Source organism: Orycteropus afer, unplaced genomic scaffold (assembly GCF_000298275.1).
Source record: "Orycteropus afer afer isolate SDZICR_OR568_19922 unplaced genomic scaffold, OryAfe1.0 scaffold00059, whole genome shotgun sequence".
NCBI classification, from domain to species: domain Eukaryota; kingdom Metazoa; phylum Chordata; class Mammalia; order Tubulidentata; family Orycteropodidae; genus Orycteropus; species Orycteropus afer.
This window is the reverse complement of record NW_006921646.1, coordinates 9431118-9456895: the sequence shown is the minus strand read 5'-3', so window position 1 is coordinate 9456895 and position 25778 is coordinate 9431118. Positions and strand designations below refer to the sequence as shown.

General features: G+C 39.5%; 1 protein-coding gene across 1 annotated transcript in view; it reads left to right on the top strand.

Moving 5' to 3' along the window:
* Positions 1 to 25778, top strand: part of KIF6 (kinesin family member 6) — a 645852-nt gene that overhangs the window by 302551 nt on the left and 317523 nt on the right. The window contains exons 11-13 of the mRNA XM_007939465.1: positions 7808 to 7913; positions 8930 to 9074; positions 21037 to 21255. Of these exons, the coding sequence (XP_007937656.1) occupies positions 7808 to 7913; positions 8930 to 9074; positions 21037 to 21255 (470 nt within the window). The remainder of the gene's footprint in view (positions 1 to 7807; positions 7914 to 8929; positions 9075 to 21036; positions 21256 to 25778) is intronic.

Below are 25778 nucleotides of genomic sequence, written 5' to 3'. Positions count from 1 at the left end.
TTTCTTTGGATCATACACATCATGTTGTTGTTGTTATGTGCCGTCGAGTCGGACCTGACTCATAGCAACCCCTCCTTGGGTTGCCGAGGCAGTATCACTACAGAAGTAGATTGCCCAGCCTTCCTTCTGAGGAGTGGCTGGTGGGTTTGAACTGCCAGCCTTCTGGTTAGCAGTCAAGCCTTAGGAACTATGCTACCAGAGCTCCTATACACATCATAGCCCCTCTAGTATACTTTTTGGAAGACCAAGATCCAGAGAGTAGATGAGAGGTTGATGCTGAAAGGCATAAAATTCATCACTGTTTTCATTTGGTCAACTATTGTTAAGTGCTGTTGAATCAGTTCTGACTCATAGTGACCCTATGTAAAACAGAACAAAACATTGCCCAGTCCTTTAAAAGCTTGCAAGCAGTCATCTAGGTACAATGATGGATCTCTCTTCATCCAGAGCAAAGAAGAATGAAGGAAAACAAAGACGCATGGAAACAATTAGTCGAAGGAACTGCTGGCCTATGCAATCCTCAGCATATATGACCATGAGACCTAGATGATGCCCAGCTACCATTGTCAATCACTTGGAGGGGGATCTATGTACGAGATCCTTGATAAAGTGGGAGAAAAATGTGGAACAAAACTCAAAATCATTTAAAAAAAAAAGACAAGGTTTGCTGGCCTCTTGATCCTGGTGAGACCCCTGAGACTATAGCCCCTAGTTACCTTTCAGGTCTGGAACTGAACTCACTCCTGTGGCTTCCAGCCAAACAATAGACAGCATATGGGGTGAACATTTACATCAGGTAGATACACTCCTTGGAACAATCGATTTTGGGAGAACAGATGAGCAGTGTTTGCACAGAGCGACAGCTCAGGGAGTAGGAAGGAGTGCATGGGAGAGAAGGACACAGGGCAGAGGCAACTATAGGGAGGAAGTGGGAAGAGATCTGTTACATTGTGGGGAATCGCAGTCAATGTCATGAGACAAAATGTATATGAACTGCTAGATGGAAAGTGAATTTGCTCTATAAATTTTCACCCTAATCACAATGAAAAAAATTACATATAGCCTTAAAAAAAAAGAAAAAAGAATAATTGCCCAGTCCTATGTCATCCTTATAACTAGTAGTTTTTATGTTTGAGCCCATTATTGAGGTTCTTCTCATTGAGGTTCTTCTTTTTCACTGACCCTCTGCTTTACCAAGATGATGTCCTTTTCAAGGAACTAGTCCCTCCTGATAACACGTCCAAAGTATGTGAGATGAAGCCTCACCATCTTCACTTCTAAGGAGCAATCTGGCTTTATTTCTTCCAAAACAGATTTGTTCTTTCTTCTGGCAGTTCATGGTCTATTCCATATTCTTCACCAACACCATAATGAAAACGCATCAATTCTTCTCAGCCTTCCTTATTTATTATTCAGCTTTCACATGCATATGAGGCAGTTGAAAATACCATGGTTTGGGTCAGGCTCACTTTAGTCCTCAAAGTGACATATTTTTTTTCTTTAACACTTTAAAGAAGTCTTTTTAGCAGATTGCCCAATGCAATATATCATTTGATTTCTTGATGGCTGCTTCCCTGGGGGTTGATTGTGGAACCAAGTAAAATGAAATCCTTGATAGCTTCAGTCTTTTCTCCATTTATCAAGATGTTACTTATTGGTTCAGTTGTGAGGATTTTTGTTTTCTTACTGTTGAAGTCTAATCCATACTGAAGATTGTAGTCTTTGATCTTCATCAGTAAGGGCTTCAAGTCCTCTTCACTTTTAGTAAGCAAGGTTGTGCTCACTACATATTGCATATTGTTAATGAATCTTCCTCCAATCCTGATGCCATGTTCTTCTTCACATAATAGTCCAAAACTATTGTGTAGAAGAGAAATCTTGCTGGAATAGCCAAAGCCCAATGCTTTTTTTTTTCCATTTTAGCTTTCCTTCAGGGAAAATTACCTTGAATATACCTATTATGATCAAGTTATACAGAAGAACCACCAATCATCTATCAGTTTGTTTTGCATTGGTAGCTTGCATGTATGATGCTGGAAGTTATGACACCAATATTTCAAATAGCAGCAGGGTCACTTATAGTGGACAGGTTTGGCAGAGCTTCCAGATTAAGACAGACACAGAAGAAAGACCAGTCAATCTCCTTTTGGAAATTAGCAAATGAAAACTTGGATCACAACAAAATACTGCCTGACTTCCCTGATCTGGACACATCATCAAGAGGGAACTATCACTGCAGCATGACATTGTGTTTGGTGAAGTGGAGGGCCAGCAAGGGCAAGGGAGACCCTTGGTGGGATGAATTGGCACAATAGCCCAACAATGGAGTCGAACATGCCAGCAGTAGGGAGGATGATGCAACACTGGGCAATGTTTTGTTCTGTTGTACATAATGTTACTATGGATCAGAGTCAACTTGGTGACATCTATATATCAAAACAAAAACCAAACTCACTGCCGTCAAGTCATTTTCCAACTCATAGCAACCCTTCCTTGGGTTTCCGAGGCAGTATCTCTGTGGAAGTAGATTGCCCAATCTTCCTTCTGAGGAATGTCTGGTGGGTTTGAACCTCCAGCCTTCTGGTTAGCAGTCAAATGCCTTAGATACTACGTCACCAGAGCGCCCATCTATCTATACCAAAACAAAAATAAATAAATAAAATAAACTCACTGCTGTGGAGTCAGATCTGACTCATAGTGACCCCTCCTTGGGTTTCTGAGGTAGTATCACTATGGAAGTAGATTGCAAAAGAAATTATTTTCTAAAGAAAAAACAAGAAGACTCAGGTAACCATTGCTTCTAACCTAATATTGTCTGTTAGAAATTTTTCTTGGACACAAAATATTTTCACTCTAGTTCTTGTTGTTAGGTTCCATCAAGTTGGCTCCAACTCACAGCAACCCTATGTACAACAGAACGAAACACTGCCTGATCCTGCACCATCCTCACAAACTTTGCTATGCTTGATTCCATCATTGTAGCCACTGTGTCAATCCATCTTGTTGATGGTCTTCCCCTTTGTTGCTGACTCTCCACTTTACCAAGCATGATCATCTGTTCTCCCAAAATTGATTGCTCCAAGGAGTGTATCTACCTGATATAAATGTTCACCCATGATATCCTTCTCCAGGGAATTGTCTCTTCTGACTACACAACCAAAGTAGTTGAGACAAAGTCTGGCCATTCTCACTTCCAAGGAGCATTCTGGCTACACTTCTTCCAGGACAGATTTGTTCCTTCTTCTGATGGTCCATGTTATTTTCAGTATTCTTCACCAACACCACAAATCAAAGGCATCAACTCTTCCTCAGTCTTCCTTATTCATTGTCCAGCTTTCACATGCATATGAAGCAATTGAAAATACCATGGCTTTGGTAAGGTGCATTGCAGTCTTCAAAGTGACTTCTTTGCTCTTCAACACTTTAAAGAAGTCTTTTGCAACATATTTGCCCAGTGCAATACAGTATCTGATTTCTTGACTGCTGCTTCCAAGGATGTTGACTATGGATTCAAGTAAAAGGATATCTTTGACAACTGCAATCTTTTCTCCATTTATTATGATGCTACTTATTGGTCCAGTTGTGAGGATTTTAATTTTCTTTATGTTGAGGTGTAATCCATACTGCAGACTGTAGTCTTTAATCTTCATCAGTAAGTGCTTCAAGTCATCTTCACTTTCAGCAAGCAATGTTGTGTCATCTCTATATTGCAGGTTGTTAATGAGTCTTCCTCCAGTCCTGATGCTGCATTCTTCATATAGGTCCAGCTTCATATAGGATTATTTGCTCAGCAAACAGATTGAATAAGTATGGTGAAAGGATACAACCCTGACATACACCCTTCCTGATTTTAAACCATGCAGTATCTCCTTGTTCTGTTTGAACAACAGCCTCCTGGTCCATGTACCATGTACCGGTTCCTCATGAGCACAATTAAGTGTTCTGGAATTCCCATTCTTTACAGTGTTATCCATTACTTGTTATGATCTACACAATCAAATATCTTTGCATAGTCAATAAAACACAAGTAAAGATCTTTCTGGTATTCTTTGCTTTCACTGAGATCCACCTGACATCAGCAATATCACTCATTCCATTTTCTGAATCCAGCTTGCATTTCTGGAAGTCCTCTGTCAATATACTGCTACAATAGTTTTTGAGTTACCTTCAGTAAAGTTTTACTTGCATGTAATATTAACTATATTGTTTGATAATTTCCACATTCTGTTGGATCACCTTTCTTCAGAATGGGTACACATATGGAACTCTTCCACTCAGTTGGCCAGGTAGCTATCTTCCAAATTACTTGGCATAGTAAGCAAGTGCCTCCAGCACTGCATCCATTTGTTGAAACATGTCAATGGGCATTCTGTCATTTCCTGGAGCCTTGTTTTTTGACAGTTCCTTCAGTATAGCTTCAATTTCCTCCTTCAGTACCATTGGTTTTTTATCATATGCCACCTCCTGAAACAGGTGAACACTGACCAATTCTTTTTTGTTACAGTGACTCTGTGCTTTCCTTCCATCTTCTTATGATGCATCATTCAATATTTTGCCCATTAAAAAAAAAAAAAAAAACTGCTATCAAATAAATTCTGACTCATAGCGACCCTCATTGGGTTTCCAAGGTAGTAAATCTTTACAGAAATACATTGCCCCATCTCCTTCTGCAGAGTGGCTGGTGGGTTTCAGTCACCAACTTTCTGTTTAATAGTCAAATGCCTTAGGCACTGCACCACCAGAGCTCCTTATTTTGCCCATTAGAATCCTTCAGTATTGCAACTCGAGGCTTGAAGTTTTTTCTTCTGTCCTTTCAGCTTGAGAAATGCCGGACATGTTCTTTCCTTTTGGTTTTCTAATGCCACGTCTTTGCACATTTCATTATAATAATTGACTTTATCTTCTCAAGCTGCTCTTTGAAATCTTCTGCTTAGGTCTTTTATCTTGTCATTTCTTTTATTCATTTTAGCTACTCTCTGGTCAAGATCAAGTTTCAGAATCTCTTCTGACATCCATTTTGGTCTTTCTTTCTCCTTTCCTGTCTTTAATTACCTTTTGCTTTCTTCACATATGATGTTCTTGATGTCATCCCACAGCTCATCTGGTTTTCAGTCATTAGTATTCAATGTGTCAAATCTGTTCTTTTGATAGTCTCTAAATTCAGGTGGGATGTAATCAAGGTCATATTTTGGCTCTCATGGACTTGTTTTTTCTTCAGCTTTAACTTGAACTTGCATATGAGCAATTGATGGTCTGTTCCACAGGCAGCTTCTGGCCTTGTTTTGGCTGAAAATATTGAGGGTCTCCATTGCCTCTTTCTTTCTGAAGATATAATCAATCAGATTCCAAGGTATTCCATCTGGCAAGGTCCATGTGTATAGCTGCTGTTTATATTGTTGACAAAGGTATTTGCAACAAATAAGTCATTGGTCCTGCAAAATTCTATCGGGCAATCTCCAACATCATTTCTATCAACAACGCCATATTTTCCAGCTACCAATGATTCTTCATTTCCAACTTGTGTGTTCCAATCACCAGTAGTAATTAATACATCTTGATTGATTATACCCACTCTAGAGAATAGTGTTTTTCAAATTTTTAGAATATCTAATAAGTATTCAGGGAAAATACAAGTAGATAAGCATTACTATTTAAAACAAAACAAAATAAAAAACCTCATTAAGTGGGGATTATAGACCCAGGCCTCCTTCTTGCTGACAGAGGAAAAGTAACAATTAAGAATGCATCACTTTAAAGATAGTAACAACAGCCATAGTGTGGAATATTATATAGCCACTAAAAAATAAAATGCTGTTGTTATTAAGTCCTATGAAGTCAATTTTTGACTCAGAGCAACTCTGTGTGGCAGACTAGAATGACTCCATTGGATTTCCAAGACTGTAGTCTTTACCAAAGCAGATCACCAGGTCTTTCTCCAGTTGGAGCCACTGGGTGGGTTTGAACTTTCAACGTTTCAATTAGCAACTGAATGCTTAACCATTGCACTGCTAAATAGCTCTACTAAAGATATACTGACATGGAAGATTATCTCTGATAAATTGTTTAGGAAAATAATGATCCAGAACACTATTCAGACTCTAATCTCATCTTTGTAGACATAAACAACATCTATAAACAAATATATGTATATGTATGTAGATATTAAGAGGTAGAAGAATACATTTCAACTGTTAACACTGGATTCCCCAAGATTTAAAGAATACATAATAGGAATAATAGGGGAATAGTGAAGGTTCACTTTTTAAAATTTATTCACATCTGTGTTGTTTGGAACTTTTTAATAAGTATATATTTTTATAATATGTACAAAAGACATATTTACAGTCTTTGTCTCAGAAGTTAATCTCTATGTATCTGATGTTTTGAAGCTCTGTTCTATGGATGCAAATGACAGGTGTCCTTCCACCTGGATAAACTCTCCAAAAATTACAATATATGTTGTCTCACATTGGCAAATATCAGCCATCACATGTCAGAGTATATGAAAGGAGATAAAAATAAAATCCAAGGCTGTAAGTAACAAAAATCATTATTTCTTGTTTGAATATTCTGATAGTAACAGTAGAAGGGAAATATGTTTAAAAAGTTTACAAAGATACTAAAAATATGCAAATATTTTCATTATAATGCTAGAAAGGTACACTGCTGCTATATTACTATACCTAGCATCTTAGATACTGATTGCCATCCTCACACCTTCCTTATTGTTCCATTCCAATTTCCATATAAATGAATCCATTAATTAATGACCATATTTGTATTGAAAACCTAATACGTGCATTGCCTTGGTTATGAGGTGAAGGAGAGGAAACACAAAATGAATGAGAGCCAGGATTAGCCTCATGACACTTAAAAACAAATGGAGGAGCTCAGGTTTGCACACAAATTCTAGAATACCGCATAGAGTATAGTAAGCATAGTAATAGATTATAGTAAGATCATAGTAGGCAGCTACAGAGCAAACTAGGAGAGTAGTTGGATGGTTCCTCCAAAGGGAAGTGTTTTGTGTTCTATTTTGTTTTGTTTTAGAATAGGAAAAATATGAAAATCACTATAAGCTAAGAGGGAAGAGCCAGTATAGAGAGGTGATGAAGAAGAAAGAGAAATGGGATAATTAATCAGGTAGACATTGAAAGAAGCAAGAGGAGCCCTAGAAGAGAGGTTGGTCTGCAGAAGGAGGGCCTATGTGGTGAAGGAGGAACTCTGAGGAGAAGGAAGAAGTACTGAAGGATTCTGCTTGTGGCAGCATTGGCTTTACTTAGTCTAGTGAGAAGCTACTTTGTTGATTGAGAGTGAAGGAGAAGTGGTAGGCTTGGAGGCCTGTGGAAAGATTTGGAATAGTCACTGTGAAGAATATAAGACAACCAGAAATGAATAAAAGGGTTGTGGTACATCAGTGAGGTCCTGGCTGAGGATAAGTAGCATGAATTTTTAATGGAAGTAATAAAATGTTTTCATTACTTTCTCTAGCAATGTGACAGTCAGGCACAGAAGCATAGAAATCCAGTTTGGCTAGAATGCATGGATTGTGAAAATGAAATGATTCCTAAACTGAAAGATGCATATGAATACATTGAAAATTAGTCAAATAATGACATAATTATCTACAGACTTCACTTTGTCAACCTGTTTCTTTCTTCTTAAATTTTATAGCAAGCCAGATAACTAGATTTCCATAAAGAAGGGAAAACGATCTATACTTTAAATGTTAACAAATTAAGTGATACTATGAAAATTTCTAAAGTTTTTGGCTCATATTTGCTTCTCATACATCATGTATTTTTAGGCTGGAAAAACTAATTATATCCTTTTTGGAAGACCAAGATCCAGAGAGTAAACTAGAGGTTGGCGCTGACATGCGTAAAATTCATCACTGTTTTCATCATTTAAAGGTAAATTTAAATGTTTCCTCCAGTAGAAGCCAGGTTTCTTTTTGTTTGTTTTTGTTCAAAGATCACACCATCCTGGACATACGAAGCAGGGCCTCATTTTCCTCAGAGGTGGTTATCTTATTTGCGGATAAATAAGTTCAGACTATCTACTTCTCAGGAGCTCTGCTAGCATAGTGCCTAAGGCATTTGATTGCTAACTGAAGGCTGGCAGTTCAAACCCACCAGCCACTCCTCAGAAGAAAAATGGGGCAATCTACTTCCATAGTGATACTCCTTCGGAAACCCAAGGAGGGGTTGCTACGAATCGAGTCCGAGTCAATGGCATATAACAACAACAACATACACTTCTCATTCTTTTCCTAGGAATCTTTGTCTGCTTCGCAGTATAGTACCATGTTCAAAAACCATTTTGTTTAAAACTGTATCAAGATAACTATGTCCTATATTTTTTTCAACAGTTTAGATTTATTCATAAAATATCTGTTTTTCTCTGCCTTCACTTTTAACTCTTATGACAATGCATTCAGAATATAATTAAGCTTTACTTCTACCACACTTGTTTTTTGCATGTTTCACTAAGATAATAAATGTTTGTTGTGACTCTAGTGTGGCCCAGGAGTAGGGAAGGAGAAGTTGGATGACCAAGTCATGAAGAAGACAGATACAAAGCATAATCATAGTACATGATAAGCAAAGTGTGGATTAAGTGGTATGGTTTCATAGAGAAGAGTGAGGAAACTGGGAAAGAAGACAAGGGGAGATAATATTTGAGTAGGAATTTCCCAATTAAGGATGGAGAAGTGAGATAGGGGAGAGGGGAAGGATGAAAAAGAAGAAAGAGGACAGGCAGAGGGGAGAGATATATCAGGCCAAAACACCAGCATCGCAAAGACAAAGAGGCAGGAAAGGGCATGCATGCCTGATGTGTGCAGGGAATTGTAAAAGTAAAAATGAATTACGAAACAAGGAAATGTGAAATGGAGTTTTGGACACTAAGCTCTTATTTCATCTTATAGAAACTGTTGAATGATAAGAAGATCCTTGGGAAGAGTTCAGTCTCCTGTGAAGTCAAAGACCAAGACCAAGACTGCCAAGAAACATTGAAAAAGGAAGAATATAAAAAGCTACAAGATATTCTAAAGCAGAGAGATAATGAAATCAGTATCCTTTCTAAAATGAGAAGACTCTCTCTCTACCAGCTTGAAAGGGGAGTGGGCACACTTTGCGGTCTTCCCCCAGTAACATCACCCAGCTTCCCACCCTCCCTCAATTCAGATGACTTCTTTCTGTTTAGAAGTAAAAAACCCCTTTAGCAAACAAAATGTAATGACTAGTAGAAAAGAGAGTTGCTAGAAAAGGAAGAAAAGTTTTACTTTGTTTTTACCCTAATATAATTACTATCCTGGGGAATATTTCAAGTTACTGGAAAGTAGGGTCTTTTTACACCATCTCTTAAAATTAGCTTAAAAAACAATATATTGTTATTGTTATGTGCTGTTGAGTCAGACCCGACTCATAGCGACCCCTCCTTGGGTTTCCGAGGCAGTATCACTATGGAAGTAGATTGCCCCATCTTCCTTCTGAGGAGTGGCTGGTGGGTTTGAACCGCCGGCCTTCTGGTTAGCAGTCAAGTGCCTTAGGCACTACACTACTGGAGCTCCCATATATATGTTGTTGTTTTGTTGTTGTTATTGTTTGCCGTCGAGTCAGCCCCGACTCATAGCGACCCCTCCTTGGGTTTCCAAGGCAGTATCACTATGGAGGTAGGATTGCCCAACCTTCCTTCCGAGGAGTGGCTGGTGGGTTTGAACCGCCAGCATTCTGGTGAGCAGTCAATATATATGTATGTGTGTGTGTGTGTGTGTGAGTATTGACTACTCCATGGTGCTCTTTTTGTTTTAGTCTTGAGCCAGTAAATGAGCTGTCTACAAGAAGGGTAGTTATCTTTAGCTAGCTGACCGGACACTGGGCTGACCGCAGCCTCACCGTGGTCCAGAATTTGTGGCTGATGTGTGGGAGAAACTCAAATGACGGGTAAAAAATGACAAATGGGTATTTAGCTTATGAAGAGCAGAGATTTATTTAAATGTAACTTTTTTTATTTAAAATCCAGGTCTATGGCTTTGGGTTCCATTTACCAATACTCCCAAATTTGGAAATGAGTGTAGATGAATCTTCAAGATAGAATTCACTTTTGCTGTAGGAGGCAGTATATTTTAGGTGCTAAAATTGGTAGCAGCAGTGGTAGCTGGCTTCTGGCTGTTTCAGTGGAGGTGGATACTTTGAAAGAGCTTCTGCTGGGTTGGTTAGATTTCAAGACACCCCTATATTTCTTTACTATTGTTTCTTATTTCATCTTTTCAGATTCTTGTGAAAAATTTGACATTGTCATTACATTTGCAGACTTCAAATGCACACAATAAATTATTTTGGTCATTTCTTTTTAAACAGATTTTTTTGGGCTTCACTCTTTAAAAATTGTTTAAAGGCATTTTAGCTTCAACTATTATGCAAAATGTACAAAAATAACCTACATGAAGGAAATCCAGTAATTAAGAGATAAAAACAAACCAAATGCAAGGTGGCATGCTGCCTGATAAACTTCAATCTCTAATTATAGTTGAGTATCAGCAGACCCTGTATGTCTGAGTTAAGTGAGTTATAGCTACTTTATTATTCATGGCTAGTAATAGGAGATTCTGCTGTGAATTACACTCCCACACAAGCCCTTGTCTATGAGTGCCATCTACAAGCATTCCTTTCCTCTTTCTTACCTTATCTATCTCCAGGGATGGTCTGAGCCTGGACCTTAGTCCTGGCCCCAGCCCAATCTAAGCTCTGCTTCTTTTCCTGGCCTTGATCCTAGTCTAGCATCTCTTCCTCTCAGTACTCCTACCAACTTCTTAATCCTCTTCTGGGCTTTTGAACGTCTGTGCATATAGGAAGGATGAAATGAGATATGACAGAGAAGCAACGGTCCAGACTGTTCGTACATGTTTATTTTTAAAAGCGATAAAAAGAGAGATATATATTGTCTCCCTTCTTCCCTGAAGTCAGTTCCAGGTGCCACTGTTCATGTGGGGCTACTCTAGATTCTTTGTTGTTATTGTGGTGGTTGTTGTTGTTAGGTGCCATTGAGTTGTCTCCGATTCATAGTGACCCTATGCACAGCAGAACGAAACACTGCCAGGTCCCGCACAAGCTCCGTGATCCGTGCTATACTTGAGCCCATCACGGCAACCACGGTGTCAGTCCATCTTGTTGTGGGCCTTCCCCTCCTTCGTCTACCCTCCACCTTACCAAGCATGACATACTTCTCCAGGGAATGGTCCCTTCTGACAACATGACCAAAGTAGGTGAGATGAAGTCTGATTATTCTCACTTCCAGGGAGCTTTCAGCTGCACTTCCTCCAGGACAGATTTGTTAGTTCTTTTAGCAGTCCATGGTACTTTCAGTATTCTTCTCTAGCACCACATCTCAAAAGCACCAAGTCTTCTTTGGTCTTCTTTATTCATTGTCCAGCTCTCACATGATATGAGGACATTGAAAATATCATGGCTTGTGTCAGGCATACCTTAGTCCTCAAGGAGATATCTTTGCTCTTCAGCACTTGAAATAGGGCCTTTGCAGCCAACTTGCCCAGTGCTATATGTTTTTTAATGTCCTGACTGCTGCCTCCATTGGCGTCGATTGTAGAACCAAGCAATGTGAAGTCTTTGACAACTTCAACCTTTTCTCCATTCATCGTGATACTGCTTATAGGTCCAGTTATGAGGATTTTTATTTTCTTTATATTGAGATGTAATCCATACTGCAGACTGTAGTCTTCAGTCTTCATCAGTAAGTGCTTCATGTCATCCTCACTTTAAGCAAAGAAAGCTGTGTTGTCAGCATATCGCAGGTTGTTAATGAGCCTTCCTCCAATCCTGTTGCCACGTTCTTCTTCATATAGTCCTGCTTCTTGGATTATTTGCTCAGCATATAAATTGAATAAGTATGATGAAAAGACACAATTCTGACGCACTCCCTTCTTGACTGTAAACCATGTAGTGTCCCCTTGTTCCATTCAAATGACAGCCTCCTGGTCTATGTACAGGTTCCTCATGAGTACAATTAAATGTTCGGGAATTCCCATTCTTCTCAATGGTACTCATAATTTGTTATCATCCACACAATAAAATGCTTTTGCATAGTCAATAAAACACAAGTAAACATCTTTCTGGTATTCTTTGCTTTTAGCCAAGATCCATCTGACATCAGAAATGATATCCCTTGTTCCACATCCTCTTACGAATCCATCCTGCACCTCTGGAAGTTCTCTATCAATATACTGCTGCAACCGTTTTTGAATTACCTTCAGTAAGATTTTACTTGCATGTGATAGTAATGATATTGTTCAATAATTTTCACATTCTGTGGGATCACCTCTCTTTGGATTGGGCACAAATATGGATCTCTTCCAATCAGTTGGCCAGGTAGCTATCTTCCAAATCTCTTGACATAACCAAGTAAGTGCCTCCAGTGTGGCATCCATTTGTTGAAACATCTCAATGGGTATTCTGTCAATTTCTGGAGCCTTGTTCTTTGGCAATTGCTTCAGTGCACCCTCGACTTCTTCCTTCAGTACCATTGGTTCTTGATCATATGCCACTTCCTGAAATGGATGAACATCGACCAGTTCTTTTTGGTACAGTGACTCTATATATTCCTTCCATCTTCTTTTGATGCTTCCTGCATCATTCAATATTTTGCCCATAGAATCTTTCAATATTTTGCCCATAGAATCTTTCAATATTGCAACTTGAGGCTTAATTTTTTTCCTCAGTTCTTTCAGCTTAAGAAATGCCAAGCATGTTCTTCCTTTTTGGTTTTCTAACCCCAGGTCTTTGCACATTTCATTACAGTAATTGGCTTTGTCTGCTAGAGCTGCTCTTTGAAGTCTTCTGCTCAGCTTTTTTATCTTGTCAGTTCTTCCATTTGCTCTAGCTACTCTCCATTCAAGGGCAAATTTTAGAGTCCTTCTGTCATCCATTTTGGTCTTTTCTTTTTTCTTGTCTTTTTAATGACCTCTTGGTTTGTTCATGGATGATATTCTTGATGTCATCCCACAATTCTGTTTTTCAGTCATTGGTGTTCAATGCATCAAATCTATTCTTTAGCTGGTCTCTAAATTCAGGAGAGATATATTCAAGGTTAATTTTGGGTTTCATGGACTTGTTTTAATTGTCTTCAACTTCAAGTTGTACTTGCATATGAACAGTTAATGGTCTGTTCCACAATCAGCTCCTGGCCTTGTTTTGGCTGAGGATATTTAACTTTTCCATTGCTTGTTGCCACAGATGTAGACAATCTGATTCCTGTGTACTCCATCTGGCAAAGTCCAAGTGTATAGCTGCTGTTTGTGTTATTGAAAATGGTATTTGCCATGAATAAGTCGTTGGTCTTGCAAAATTCTGTCATGAGATCTCCAGCATTATTTCTGTCACAAAGGCCAAATTTTCCAACTACTGGTGATTCTGCTTTGTTTCCAACTTTTGCATTCCAGTCACCAGTGATAATTAACACATCTTGATTGCACGTTTGGTTCATTTCAGGCTGCAGAAGTTGATAAAAATCTTCAGTTTCCTCATCTTTGGCTTTGGTTGTTGGTGCATAAATTTGAATCATAGTAGTATTAACTGGTCTTCCTTGTGTTGTTGTTGTTGTTATGTGCCATCGAGTTGGACCTGACTCATAGCGACCCCTCCTTGGGTTTCCGAGGCAGTATCACTACGGAAGTAGATTGCCCCATCTTCCTTCCGAGGAGTGGCTGGTGGGTTTGAACTGCCAGCCTTCTGGTTAGCAGTCAAATGTCTTAGCCACTATGCTACCAGAGCTCCTTGTAGGCATATGGATATTATCCTATCACTTACAACATTGTACTTCAGGATAGGTCTTGCAGCATCCTTTGTGATGATGAACACCACACCATTCTTCTTTAAATTGTCATTCCCAGCATAGTAGATCATAGATTCTTTACTGACTGTGAATAATTCAGACACAAGTTCCCTCCATCTGAGATTCATATTCAAAATGATGGTGTATAGGGAGGCATAGTGGAAAGAGTACTGAATTTAAAGTTCAAAAACCTGGATTAAAATTCTAGTTCTTCATGCACTAGCTCTGTAATTACAGTGAAGCAGTAGCATAATACCTGCCCGACCAACCTCACAGTGCCTGGCAGAGCCAATAAGACAGTGTATTGGAAACTGCCTTGTGCGCTATAGAATGTTATGTAGTGGAAGATATGATCATGTAGACAATGGGTAAACTCAAAATAAAGAAAAATAGCAGCTTAGATTTAATCAGCCCAGAGCTTAAATTTATCAATAGTTAATGACCAAGAAAGGCTCCTGAAATGTCGTATTTACTAGAATCATGTTGAAGGCTATTTTCACATATTTCTTCATAGAACCCAGAAGATAATAGAAGAAAATAGGAATGAGAAGAGACAGCTTCCAGAAAAACAACAACAACAAAAAAGTGATAATACTTGAGCCCAATAAAAGACAATAATGCAACCAAAATGACAGTAAACAATAAAAGTTCTTCTTGGAAAGGGAGTGAAAAAAATGTCATTGCTGTTACCAATTTGCATAAACCTCAGACATCCCATTACCAAACATGTAACAGGGTGCCAGCCAGTACCCAGCACAGTGCTTAGCACACACAAAATCCTAAATTCATGGGAATGGGAAGGGGAAGAATCAGAGGAAAGGTGGGAAGAATCAGAGGAAAGGTGGGAAGAATCAGAGGAAAGGTGGGAAGAAGAAAGGCAGCCGAGAAGACATATTTGTATTGTGATTTTTATGAAATGTAAATCAGAGCACCTTGTTTCTCTGATTCATACCTTCAAGGTATATTTATTATATTTAGAATATTTATTATTATAAATATTTATTGTATTTGGAATTAAATCTAAATCCCTTGCTCTGGTTCACAAGGTCCTACATGACCTTGCCTCTGCAGTCCCCTCTGGCTTAATGTCTTAACTCTCTTCCCATACACATGAAGCTCCAGTCATAGCAGCATTTTAGTTGTTCCTCTAACAGTTTCTTAACTTTAGCACTGTTAACATTTTAGGCTGGACAATTCTTTGTTGTGGGGCTTTCCACCAGATTCCAGTAGCACTGCATCCCTCTATTGATGACAATAAAGCCAGATATTTGCCAAGTGTTCTCTTAAGGGGAAAACAGTCCCTTTTTTGTGACCACTGCCATACCTATTTCTCCTCAGAGCTTTAACATTCACCATTTCCTCTGCTACAAGGCTCTTCCTCTAATGGGTCCCATCTTCTTCTTCAGATCTCAGTTTAAATGCCACTCTTAGAAAGGCCTTTTAGCGTAGTGCCTAAGGCACTTGACTGCTAACCAGAAGGCTGGCAGTTCAAACCCATCAGCCACTCCTTGGAAGGAAGGTTGGGCAATCTACTTCCATAGTGATATTGCCTCAGACACCCAAGGAGGGGTCGCTATGAGTCGGGTCCCACTCAATGGCAAAATAACTATAAAAACAACAATGTGGAATAGCCACCCAGTCACTCTCGGCTTTGTAAAATGAATTATCTAGCACTTATCACTCTCTGATGGTGTGTGTGTGTGTGTGTGTATGTATAACCTGCCTTTCCCTCATAGGATGTCTATTTGTTGAGGAAACTAGCCATCTGCCTTTGCTCTGCTCTGTGCTCTGTGCCTGGAATGTTGTTGTTACTTACTGTCAAGTAAGTTCTGATTCATGGTGACCTATGTGTCTAGAGTAGAACTTCTCCATAGTATCTTTAAAGCTGTGACTTTTTGGAAGCAGATTGTCAGATCTGTCTTCCAAGGTGCCTCTGGGTAGGTTTGAACTGCCAATCTTTCAGTTAGTAGTTGTGATATAGTAAATTACATGGTATGGCTTTTCTAGCCACAGTCTTTGTAACTCCCACTTTGCTGTGAGCAACTGAGTGGCTGATTGTTAAAGTTATCCATCTGGTGTATTTCTGTTGGAGCAGCACAAAAGGAAAGCCAGGGCATCCAGGACAGAGCGAGCAAGCAGCAGATGGATCCAGGTAAGGGGAGGTACCCAGGCCCCAACCTGGGTGGCAAATGGCAGGAAAAGCAGAGGGAATAGAAGAGGAAAGCCAGGGCTTCCAGGGCAAAGCAAGCAAGCAACAGAGGCATCCAGGTAAGGGGAGGGACACAGGACCCAATCCCCAAGTGGCAGGAAAAGCAGAGGGGAAAGGAAAGGAAAATCAGGGCATCCAGGACAGAGTGAGTAAGCGGCAAGGATCCTGGTAAGAGGTGGGGAGAGAAGTTTTGAACAGCCAAGGAAGACAAACTTGTCTGTCAGTTTGTTGTGCTTTGGTGGCATGTTACTGTGAGGTTTGAGGCTGTGCCACCAGTGTTTCAAATGCCAGCGGGATTGCACATGTTACACAGGTTTCAGCGCAGCTTGCAGACTGAGACAGGCTAGGAAGAAGGAGGAGGCCATCCACTTCTCAAAGAATTGGCCAGGGAAAACCTTATGAATAGCAGAGAAACACTGTTACAATACTAGGCAACTATAAGAATAACCCAGATACATGCCACTTAGGTTAGAAGGCTCTCAAAATAGGACTGGGAAAGTGCTGCATCATAAGAGTAGAACCAACCTTCCTGATATGGATAAAGTAAAGCTTTCAAGACCTCCATTTCCTGACATGACATGACTCAAATTGAGGAGAAACAGCTGCAAACACCCATTAATGATCAGAACATGGAATGTACAAATATGAATCTAGGAAAGCTGGAAGTTTGCAAAAATGAAATGGAACACATAAAGATTGATAACCTAGGCATTAGTGAGCTGAAGTGGACTGATTTTGGCCATTTTGAATCAGATAACCATAGATCTACTACACCAGGAATGGCAATTTGAAGAGGAATGCTGTGGCATTAATCACCACAAAGGATATTTCAAGATCTGTCCTGAAGTACAATGCTGTCAGTGATAGGATAATATCCATACATCTACAAGGAAGACCAGTTGATACAACTATTATTCAAATTTATGTACCAACCAACCACCAAAGCCAAAGATGAAGAAATTGAAGATTTTTATCAACTTCTGCAGTCTGAAATTGACCAAACGTGCAATCAAGATGTGTTAATTATCACTGGTGACTGGAATGCAAAAGTTGGAAACAAAGAAGAAACACCAGTAGTTGGAAAATTTGACCTTGGTGACGGAAATAATGCTGGAGATCTCATAATAGAATTTTGCAAGAACAACAACTTATTCACTGCAAATACCTTTTTTCAACAGCACAAACAGCGGATATATATGTAGACTTTGCCAGATGGAATACATAGGAATCAGATTGACTACATCTGTGGTAAGAGGCAATGGAAAAGATCAATATCTTCAGCCAAAACAAGGCAAGGAGCTGATTGTGGAACAGACCATCAATTGCTCATATGCAAATACAACTTGAAGTTGAAGACAATTAAAACAAGTCCACGAGAACCAAAATATTACCTGGAACATATCCCTCCTGAATTTAGAGACCAGCTAAAGAATAGATTCAATGCATTGAACACCAATGACTGAAAACCAGAATTGTGGGATGACATCAAGAACATCATCCATGAACAAAGCAAGAGGTCATTAAAAAGACAGAAAAAAAGAAAAGACAAAAAATGGATGACAGAAGAGACTCTGAAGCTTCCCCTTGAATGGAGAGTTGCCAAAGCAAATGGAAGAACGGACAAGATAAAAAAGCTGAACAGAAGACTTCAAAGAGCGGCTCAAGCAGACAAAGCCAATTACTATAATGAAATGTGCAAAGACCCAGAGTTAGAAAACCAAAAGGGAAGAACATGCTTGGCATTTCTTAAGCTGAAAGAACTGAGGAAAAAATTTAAGCCTCGAGTTGCAAAATTGAAAGATTCTATGGGCAAAATATTGAATGATGCAGGAAGCATCAAAAGAAGATGGAAGGAATATATAGAGTCACTGTACCAAAAAGAACTGGTCGATGTTCATCCATTTCAGGAAGTGGCATATGATCAAGAACCAATGGTACTGAAGGAAGAAGTCGAGGGTGCACTGAAGCAATTGCCAAAGAACAAGGCTCCAGAAATTGACAGAATACCCATTGAGATGTTTCAACAAATGGATGCCCCTCTGGAGGCACTCACTTGGTTATGTCAAGAGATTTGGAAGACAGCTACCTGGCCAACTGATTGGAAGAGATCCATATTTGTACCCATTCCAAAGAGAGGTGATCCCACAGAATGTGGAAATTATCGAATAGTATCATTAATATCACACGCAACTAAAATGTTGCTGAAGATAATTCAAAAACGGTTGCAGCAGTATATTGACAGAGAACTTCCAGAAGTGCAGGATGGATTCATAAGAAGACATGGAACAAGGGATATCATTTCTGTCAGATGGATCTTGGCTCAAAGCAAAGAATACCAGAAAGATGTGTATTTGTGTTTTATTGACTATGCAAAGGCATTTGATCGTATGGATTATAACAAATTGTGAATAACATTGAGAAGAATGGGAATTCCAGAACACTTCATTGTACTCATGAGGAAACTACATAGACCAGGAGACTGGCGTTTGAATGGAACAAGGGGACACTGCATGGTTTACAGTCAAGAAGGGAGTGCACCAGATTTGTGTCCTTTCACTATACTTAATTCAATCTATATGCTGAGCAAATAATCTGAAAAGCTGGACTATATGAAGAACATGGCATCAGGATTGGAGGAAGAATCATTAACAACCTGCGATACGCTGACAACACAACTTTGCTTCCTGAAAGTGAGGATCACTTGAAGCATTTACTGATGAAGATTGAAGACTACAATCTGCAGTATGGATTACATCTCAATATAAAGAAAATAAAAATCCTCACAACTGGACCTATAAGCAGCATCATGATAAATGGAGAAAAGATTGAAGTTGTCGAAGACTCCACATTGCTTGGTTCTACAATCGACGCCAATGGAGGCAGCAGTCAGGACATCAGACAATGTATAGCACTGGGCAAGTTGGCTGCAAAAGACCTGTTTCAAGTGCTGAAGAGCAAAGATGTCTCCCTGAGGACTAGGGTCAACCTGAAACAAGCCATGATATTCAATGTCCTCATATGCATGTGAGAGCTGGACAATGAATAAAGACTGAAGAAGAATTGATGTTTTTGAGTTTTGGTGCTGGCGAAGAATGCTGAAAGTACCATGGGCTGCTAAAAGAGCTAACAAATCTGTCCTGGAGGAAGTGCAGCCAGAATGCTCCTTGGAAGTGAGAATGTCCAGACTTCATCTCACCTACTTCATGCTATCCAAAAGGACGATTCCCTGGAGAAGGATGTCATGCTTGGTAAGGTGGAGGGTTGACAAAAGAGAGGAAGGCCCTCAGCGAGATGGATTGACACAGTGGCTGCAGCTATGGGCTCAAGTATAGCAGGGATCGTAGAGCTGGTGCGGGACTGGGCTATGTTTTGTTCTGCTGTGCATAGGGTCCCTTTGAGTCAGAGACGACTAGATGGCACTTAACAACAACAACAAGCACGAAACAATCTTCTGGGAAGTTCACGCTCTCTCAGATGTATAGAATTCTGGTGTTGGGGTTAGTTGGTTTTGGCCACTCTGCCAAGCTCAAAAGAAGTCCTTCTAGAGGCAGAAGGAATCTCTCTGACTGCTGGTTGAGAGAGATGAGCTGCTGAAAGAGACGTGCTGCTAAGAGACAGACATGAGGGAGATGCGCTGCTGAGAGAGAGAGAGACATGCTACTGAGACTGCCAGTTGAGAGAGATAACCAGCTAAAAGAGACAGCTGGCTAAGAGAGACTGAGTATGTTCCTGAACTTGAATTGTAGCCTGTTGCTTCCCTAATAAACCCCATAATCTGTGCATTCTGTGTGGCTACGGCAGTGAATTATTGAACCCAGCAGAGAGGTGGTGGGTGCCATGGGAGGAACAGTTGGTGACAAGGTTGTTAAGAGGGTTGGAGAGTGGCAGCATTTCTGGCCTCATAGGAACAGGCCTTGGGCTGCTAATGGTAATTCTATCTTCCTCTTGTGGAGTTAGTTAGAGGAGATTGAAGTTGCAGCCTGCCTGCCCCTTTAGCAAGTGCTCTTAACCATTACTTGCACCACCAAGGACTGACTGACTGACTCTCTCTCTCTCTCTCCCTCTAGATATATATGCATACATACACATACACATATGCACACATACACACATGTGTTATATATATATTTTGCACACACTCAAATATATATACATAAACAAATATGTGCACATATATGTATGTGTATGTATATGTATATATTTGTGTGTATGTGTGTGTGTGCAATTATTCACTTATTTTCAGTTCTCTTTGGGTCCAAAAATAGATACAAAAAGTAAAATAAGTTTTAGCCCATTTGAGTGTGCTCTAAATAAGCAGTGAGTGTGTAACATGGGGCCAGGGCTGTGGCTGCACCTTCATCACTGCACATGTCACCAGGATTGATTTGGCCGATCTGCCAGCTGGGTGAATTGTGCCAACCCCCCTCTCCATCCCTCTGCTATCTCCTGAACAAGCTACATGCTCAGCCAAGAGCTTGATCATCCAGATTAGACTTATTTACTCACAGAAAGATACATAGCTCCATAGCCCTGAGTGAACTACTCAGTGTTCATTTTACTTTTTATAAACCTTTTCATATATTTTTTAAGACTTAACTGGTTTAAACTCAGAACATTTTGAAGAACTTGGGTTTGCTAATTTTTCATATAAAGGTGCCATACTGCAAGATTGGTAGCTTCCTAAATTGTCCATATCTGTATATGTATATTCGGAAGGAAGGTTGGGCAATCTACTTCCATAGTGATACCGCCTCAGAAACCCAAGGAGGGGTCACTATGAGTCGGACCCAAGTCGACAGCAGTGTGTTTGGTTTTGGTTTGTATATATGCCTTTAGGAAGTTGATGTCTTCCTTTAATCAGTCTTTATCACATGTCCAATAGCACATTATACTTGGATATTGATCTCATTTGGAACATTAATGTTTTGATCATTATCATCTAATGTGAGTGACTATATCCTTAAGTCAGGTTTCAGATATCTTGGTCAATATGTTAAAAAAGGAAAAGAAGAAAGCTCAGGATGCTCTTCACTTATGTGGCATGGATAGAAGTGAATTTAGACACTCACAGAGCTCTCCTTTCCCACCTGGGAAAGCAGAAGAAACTCAGAGGATGTTGCTGTCTTCAGCTCCCAGACAGGCCCAGGACATCAGCCCTTCCCAGCACAGATCCAGTTTGCTCCACAAAAAAACAGGTCAGTTGTTTAAATTCCCAGTATTCCACTTTGTCATTAATGGATTTCATTCAATGTAGCATCTTTAAAGTGTACAAGAATAAAAGCTCTAGCAATGTATTTGTTAGAATTATTTTTCATAACTATCACATCTTTTAAGTTAAGTACCCATAAAAAAAAAAAAAAAAAAAAAAGCCATTGAGTCAATTCTGACTCATAGTGACCCTATAGGATGGAATAGAACTGCCCCCATAGGGTTTCCAAAGCTGTAATCTTTATGGAAAAGACTGTCACATTTTTCTATCATGGAGCAGCTGGTGAATTCAAACTGCCAACCTTTCAGTTAGCAGATGAGTGCTTAACCACTATGCCACCAGGGCTCCTTAAATTAAGTACCAGTTTCCCAAATTGATGACCTTACTGATGAGAACATCTATGAAACTGAGAATAATTTATGAATTTTCACAAAGTTCAGAGGCAGAAATAGATAGGTCCAGGGCAGTAGTACAAAAATTAACTCTAGAGAAAACAAACAAAAATCTTATTCTGCTATAGAAGGGAAAGAATAAGGACAGATGTTGGGTTCCTGCTGTGATGATGCAGTGCTTATTTCTAAATCCCAGTGAGCTATCTGCAGCCAAGCTGTTTAGAAAATGTGATTATCACAGTCTATTTTACAGGACTCTAAATGGACACAATAGAATCATCAGATAATAGAATTTGACAGGGTTAGACCAATTCAGAGGCACACTCCCCATTTCCAATTTCTGGTGAATGTGTCAGGATCTTTGATACAGAGCAGCACTAGAAGCCCAGGTGTGTTTGTGCACATTTCTTTCTGTTAGACCAGCAGAGACCTATGTCCAGCCACATGAATGATGCCTTTCTCTTGAAGACACTGACAAATCTGAAGGATGGAAGGTCCTAGAATCGAGGGGTGAAGAACTTCTGTTTTTGGCAACATTTGTTGAAATTCTCTTCATAAAACTTGTTGGGATGGATAGCTGACATGCATGGTTTTCTGAACGATTTGGTTTAGGAATAACTAAGGAGTGTGGTGCTCATTAAGAAGGACTTTTTACAAAAACCTAATATAGACAACACTGAGAAGAGTGGAAATATATTTTGTAATATTATATTCCTTTATCTCTTAATTCCAGATCTCTTTGCTTGAATATTTCTTCAGCAACACAGTAGAAATAATTCAAAATCTCAAGACACCAAAATTCTATTTTTACTGTTTATCATGGTGGCACTGTTGTTGTTGTTATTTGCAGTCGAGTCAGACCTGACTACAATGATTCCTCTTTGTGATTGTTTTCCATACAGATCTACTGTAGTCTCAGGATAACAGCTGATTGGGAACAAAGAGGCCTTCTAGATTGGTGAATTCATTAGTTCATCCATCCATTTATTCATTTCTTAATTTACTTATCGTATATATTTTGAGCTCATACCTTTTTCTAGGCACTGTGCTAATTACTATTGTTGTTGTTGTTCCTGCCAAAGCTTTCATAGCCCTTGTATATGTCAGGCACTGTCCTAAGTGCTCTACTTGAACTGATTCATTTTATCCTTGTTCTATGAGATAGGCTCTTGTTTTACCACTGTGTTACAGGTGTGAATGTAGATGGATAAACACCACCTCTGATCCTAGAGCATTTACAGACTGATATAATACAGTGTCATTGAACAATCGATTCCAAACTTACGCCTGTGTATTGCTGTGGGAGCCCATACCAGGGTGCCCTATGTCAAATTAAGAAAGAAAGATCCAAAAAGAGTAGTAGGAGTGGGAAGGTGGTTGGAAGGAATATTGCAAGCAGAGAGAATAGCATAATAAGTTTTGAGACCTGTGGTTGGTAAAGAGCATTTCAGGAAGTGAAAAAGCAAGGTATGGTTGGGATCTGGGAAGTGAGAGGCTGGGAAGTCAGACTAGTTGACATATGTATAACAGATTGGCAGACTCAAAGATAGAGGGTGGTGGGGTCAATGAGAGTAAGGTAGGAGGATCAGAAGCATTTAGGAGGTAGCACGGACAGAACATAGTGATTAAATGGGTAAGGGTGAAGATTGGTTGCCAGGTGTCTGGGAGGGGGGTGTGTGAAACTTTTTACAGAAGTAAAGAACAGTGCCTCCTCAGTGCCTCCTAACCTTACCATAGTTGGCACTGTTGGTGATAGAGAATGTGTTGGCATATCTACTGAAATGAAAGGTCACAATCAGTACCTATGTTAGAATCTTGTGGCTCCTGGTGGAAAGAAAACTGCTTACTGGCTTTTTCCAGGGATACACAATCCTGTGCCCATGGAGAAATGGCCTGAGATAATACTGCCCAGCCTTTTGCCGTGTGCCAGACCTATTCTATTTCTTCTGACCCATACCATCTCCCATCTCATAATTCTTCCCCACAGCATCTCAAAACCTCCCTTTACCTCATAATTTTAGTCAACTCTTTCAGCAACTCTTTTCCTCCCTTGATACTGCTGTCAAGATTAAGGTTTTGTTTGGAGAATGAACGAAGTTTACTTGAACAGAAAATTCCAAAAAAAAAAAAAAAAAAATGCAAATCGTGTGTAAAGTTCAAGTACAAATGAAGTGAAAGAGTTTTGGGGTTTTTGAGTTGTTATAACTGTGATTGGCTGTAGTTCTAGCAATAACTAAATAAAGATAAACTCATGAATGGACTGATAATGATCTAACCCTTTTGAGGAGGGATTGATGGAGGAATTTATTTTATTTTTTTTGGCAAGACTACAAATGGGATGAATATTGTTGCAAATAAATCAATGCTGCAAAGCAACAGTAATGAGATATTCATTACAGAGTTCAAAGTTCTAAAGGATGATTAGGCTTTTATTAATATATACAAGAAGCTTGTGTAAACTAAACCAAATGCAAAAAATTAATATGCATGCTGTTTTGAAGGTATTTCTGCCTTACATAGGTGTTTTCAGATTCTATTAACCATCCTGGGGGTCTTGTTAGTATTGAAAGCAAATAAATTTGACCATCTTCAACTCAGCCTGTTGGGAAGCTGTCTCTCCTCCGTGACCCATACTCCCTTCATCCATTTAATCCCACCTTAAGCTAAAAAGGAGCTCTGGTGGCATAATGCCTAAGGCATTTGACTGCTAACCACAGTTGGTGGTTCAAACCCACCAGCCACACCGCGGAAGGAAGACTAGGCAATCTACTTCCATAAAGATTTACTGCCTCGGAAACCCAAAGGGGATCTCTATGAGTCGGAATCAACTCGATGGCAGTGAGTTTGGTTTTTATGCTAAAAAGGACTCTTTTCAAATTTCTTGTGTTAAAAGAAAATGAAACAGAATTCATGGTTCACCAGAGAGCTGTGTGCAGTTGTTCTGAAAGCTGCCTGCCAAGCCAGAGAAGGTTAAGACTTTGGGGCTTTCTGTTGTTGTTTTGGCGGTTAAATATTTTGGTTTCATTGAAATAACAAGAGGGATCATTCAGCTCCACAGTGTGAAAAGAGTCATATTTTTCTTCTTAAAATAGCAACAGTCAAAAAGTTTTGAGATTCTTTTTGTCTGTTTATTGTTTTTCTGTTTTAGTTGTCTGACTGCCTGTTCCAAATAGTCACCTGGAACCAGTCAGTATTCCAAAGGCCGCTGATCACTCATCACATCCTTTAATTGTTTGAGATGCTAACAGACCCACTCACCACAGGTGATGATGTCACTGGCATTTTAAGAGGTGAATTGAAAGCCAAAGCTTCAGCCAGGAGTCTCCAGGCCCTATTATATTACTCACTCTGTGAGAATTTTTTGAATCTCCACTATTTGCATGTAAGAACCCAAGAGAAGTGTAGTGGGTACAGAGGTGAACTGAGAAATAACCCTGGCCAAGAGGGGGTTTCATCAAACTCAAAGAACAAAGAACAGAGAATAAAGTAGCAAGTGCCCCAAGTAAAGGAAGTGCTATAGGAATTCAAAGGAGAAGGGGAGGACTTTGATAAGTAGATCAGGAAAAGTGTTACAGAGCAGGTGACATTGAAGTTAGGGCTCATTGTTAGGATTAGTAGATTTGGACATTCAAAGATGAAGCGAAGAACATTTCATAACAGTCATGAATTTGAGAAATATTGTGAGCAAGAGCTTGGGGACAGGAAAGCAAGGGGAAAATATGTAGAATAGTAAGATTTGTTTAGTTGAGGCCTTGGATGTGTACAATAAGTGAAACAAAATAAAGCTAGAAAAATGAATGGAAAACTGTGAAGGAGAGAGTAGAGGAACAGGTGGGAATGTCTCCTTTGTATGCTTTTGTATTATTTGTTTTCTTATCCTTCTTTATTGATGAGTGTGGCTGTGTTACAGAAATCTTTGAATGCCAAACCAGGACATTTTCTTCATATGGTTGTAACAGACAATCTACTAAGAAGAGAGGACATGGTGATAATTGTCCTCTGGTGCTCTAGTGACGTAGTCCCTAAGGCATCTGACTGCTAACCAGAAGGCTGGCAGTTCAAACCCACCAGCCACTCCTCGGAAGGAAGGTTGGGCAATCTACTTCCATAGTGATAC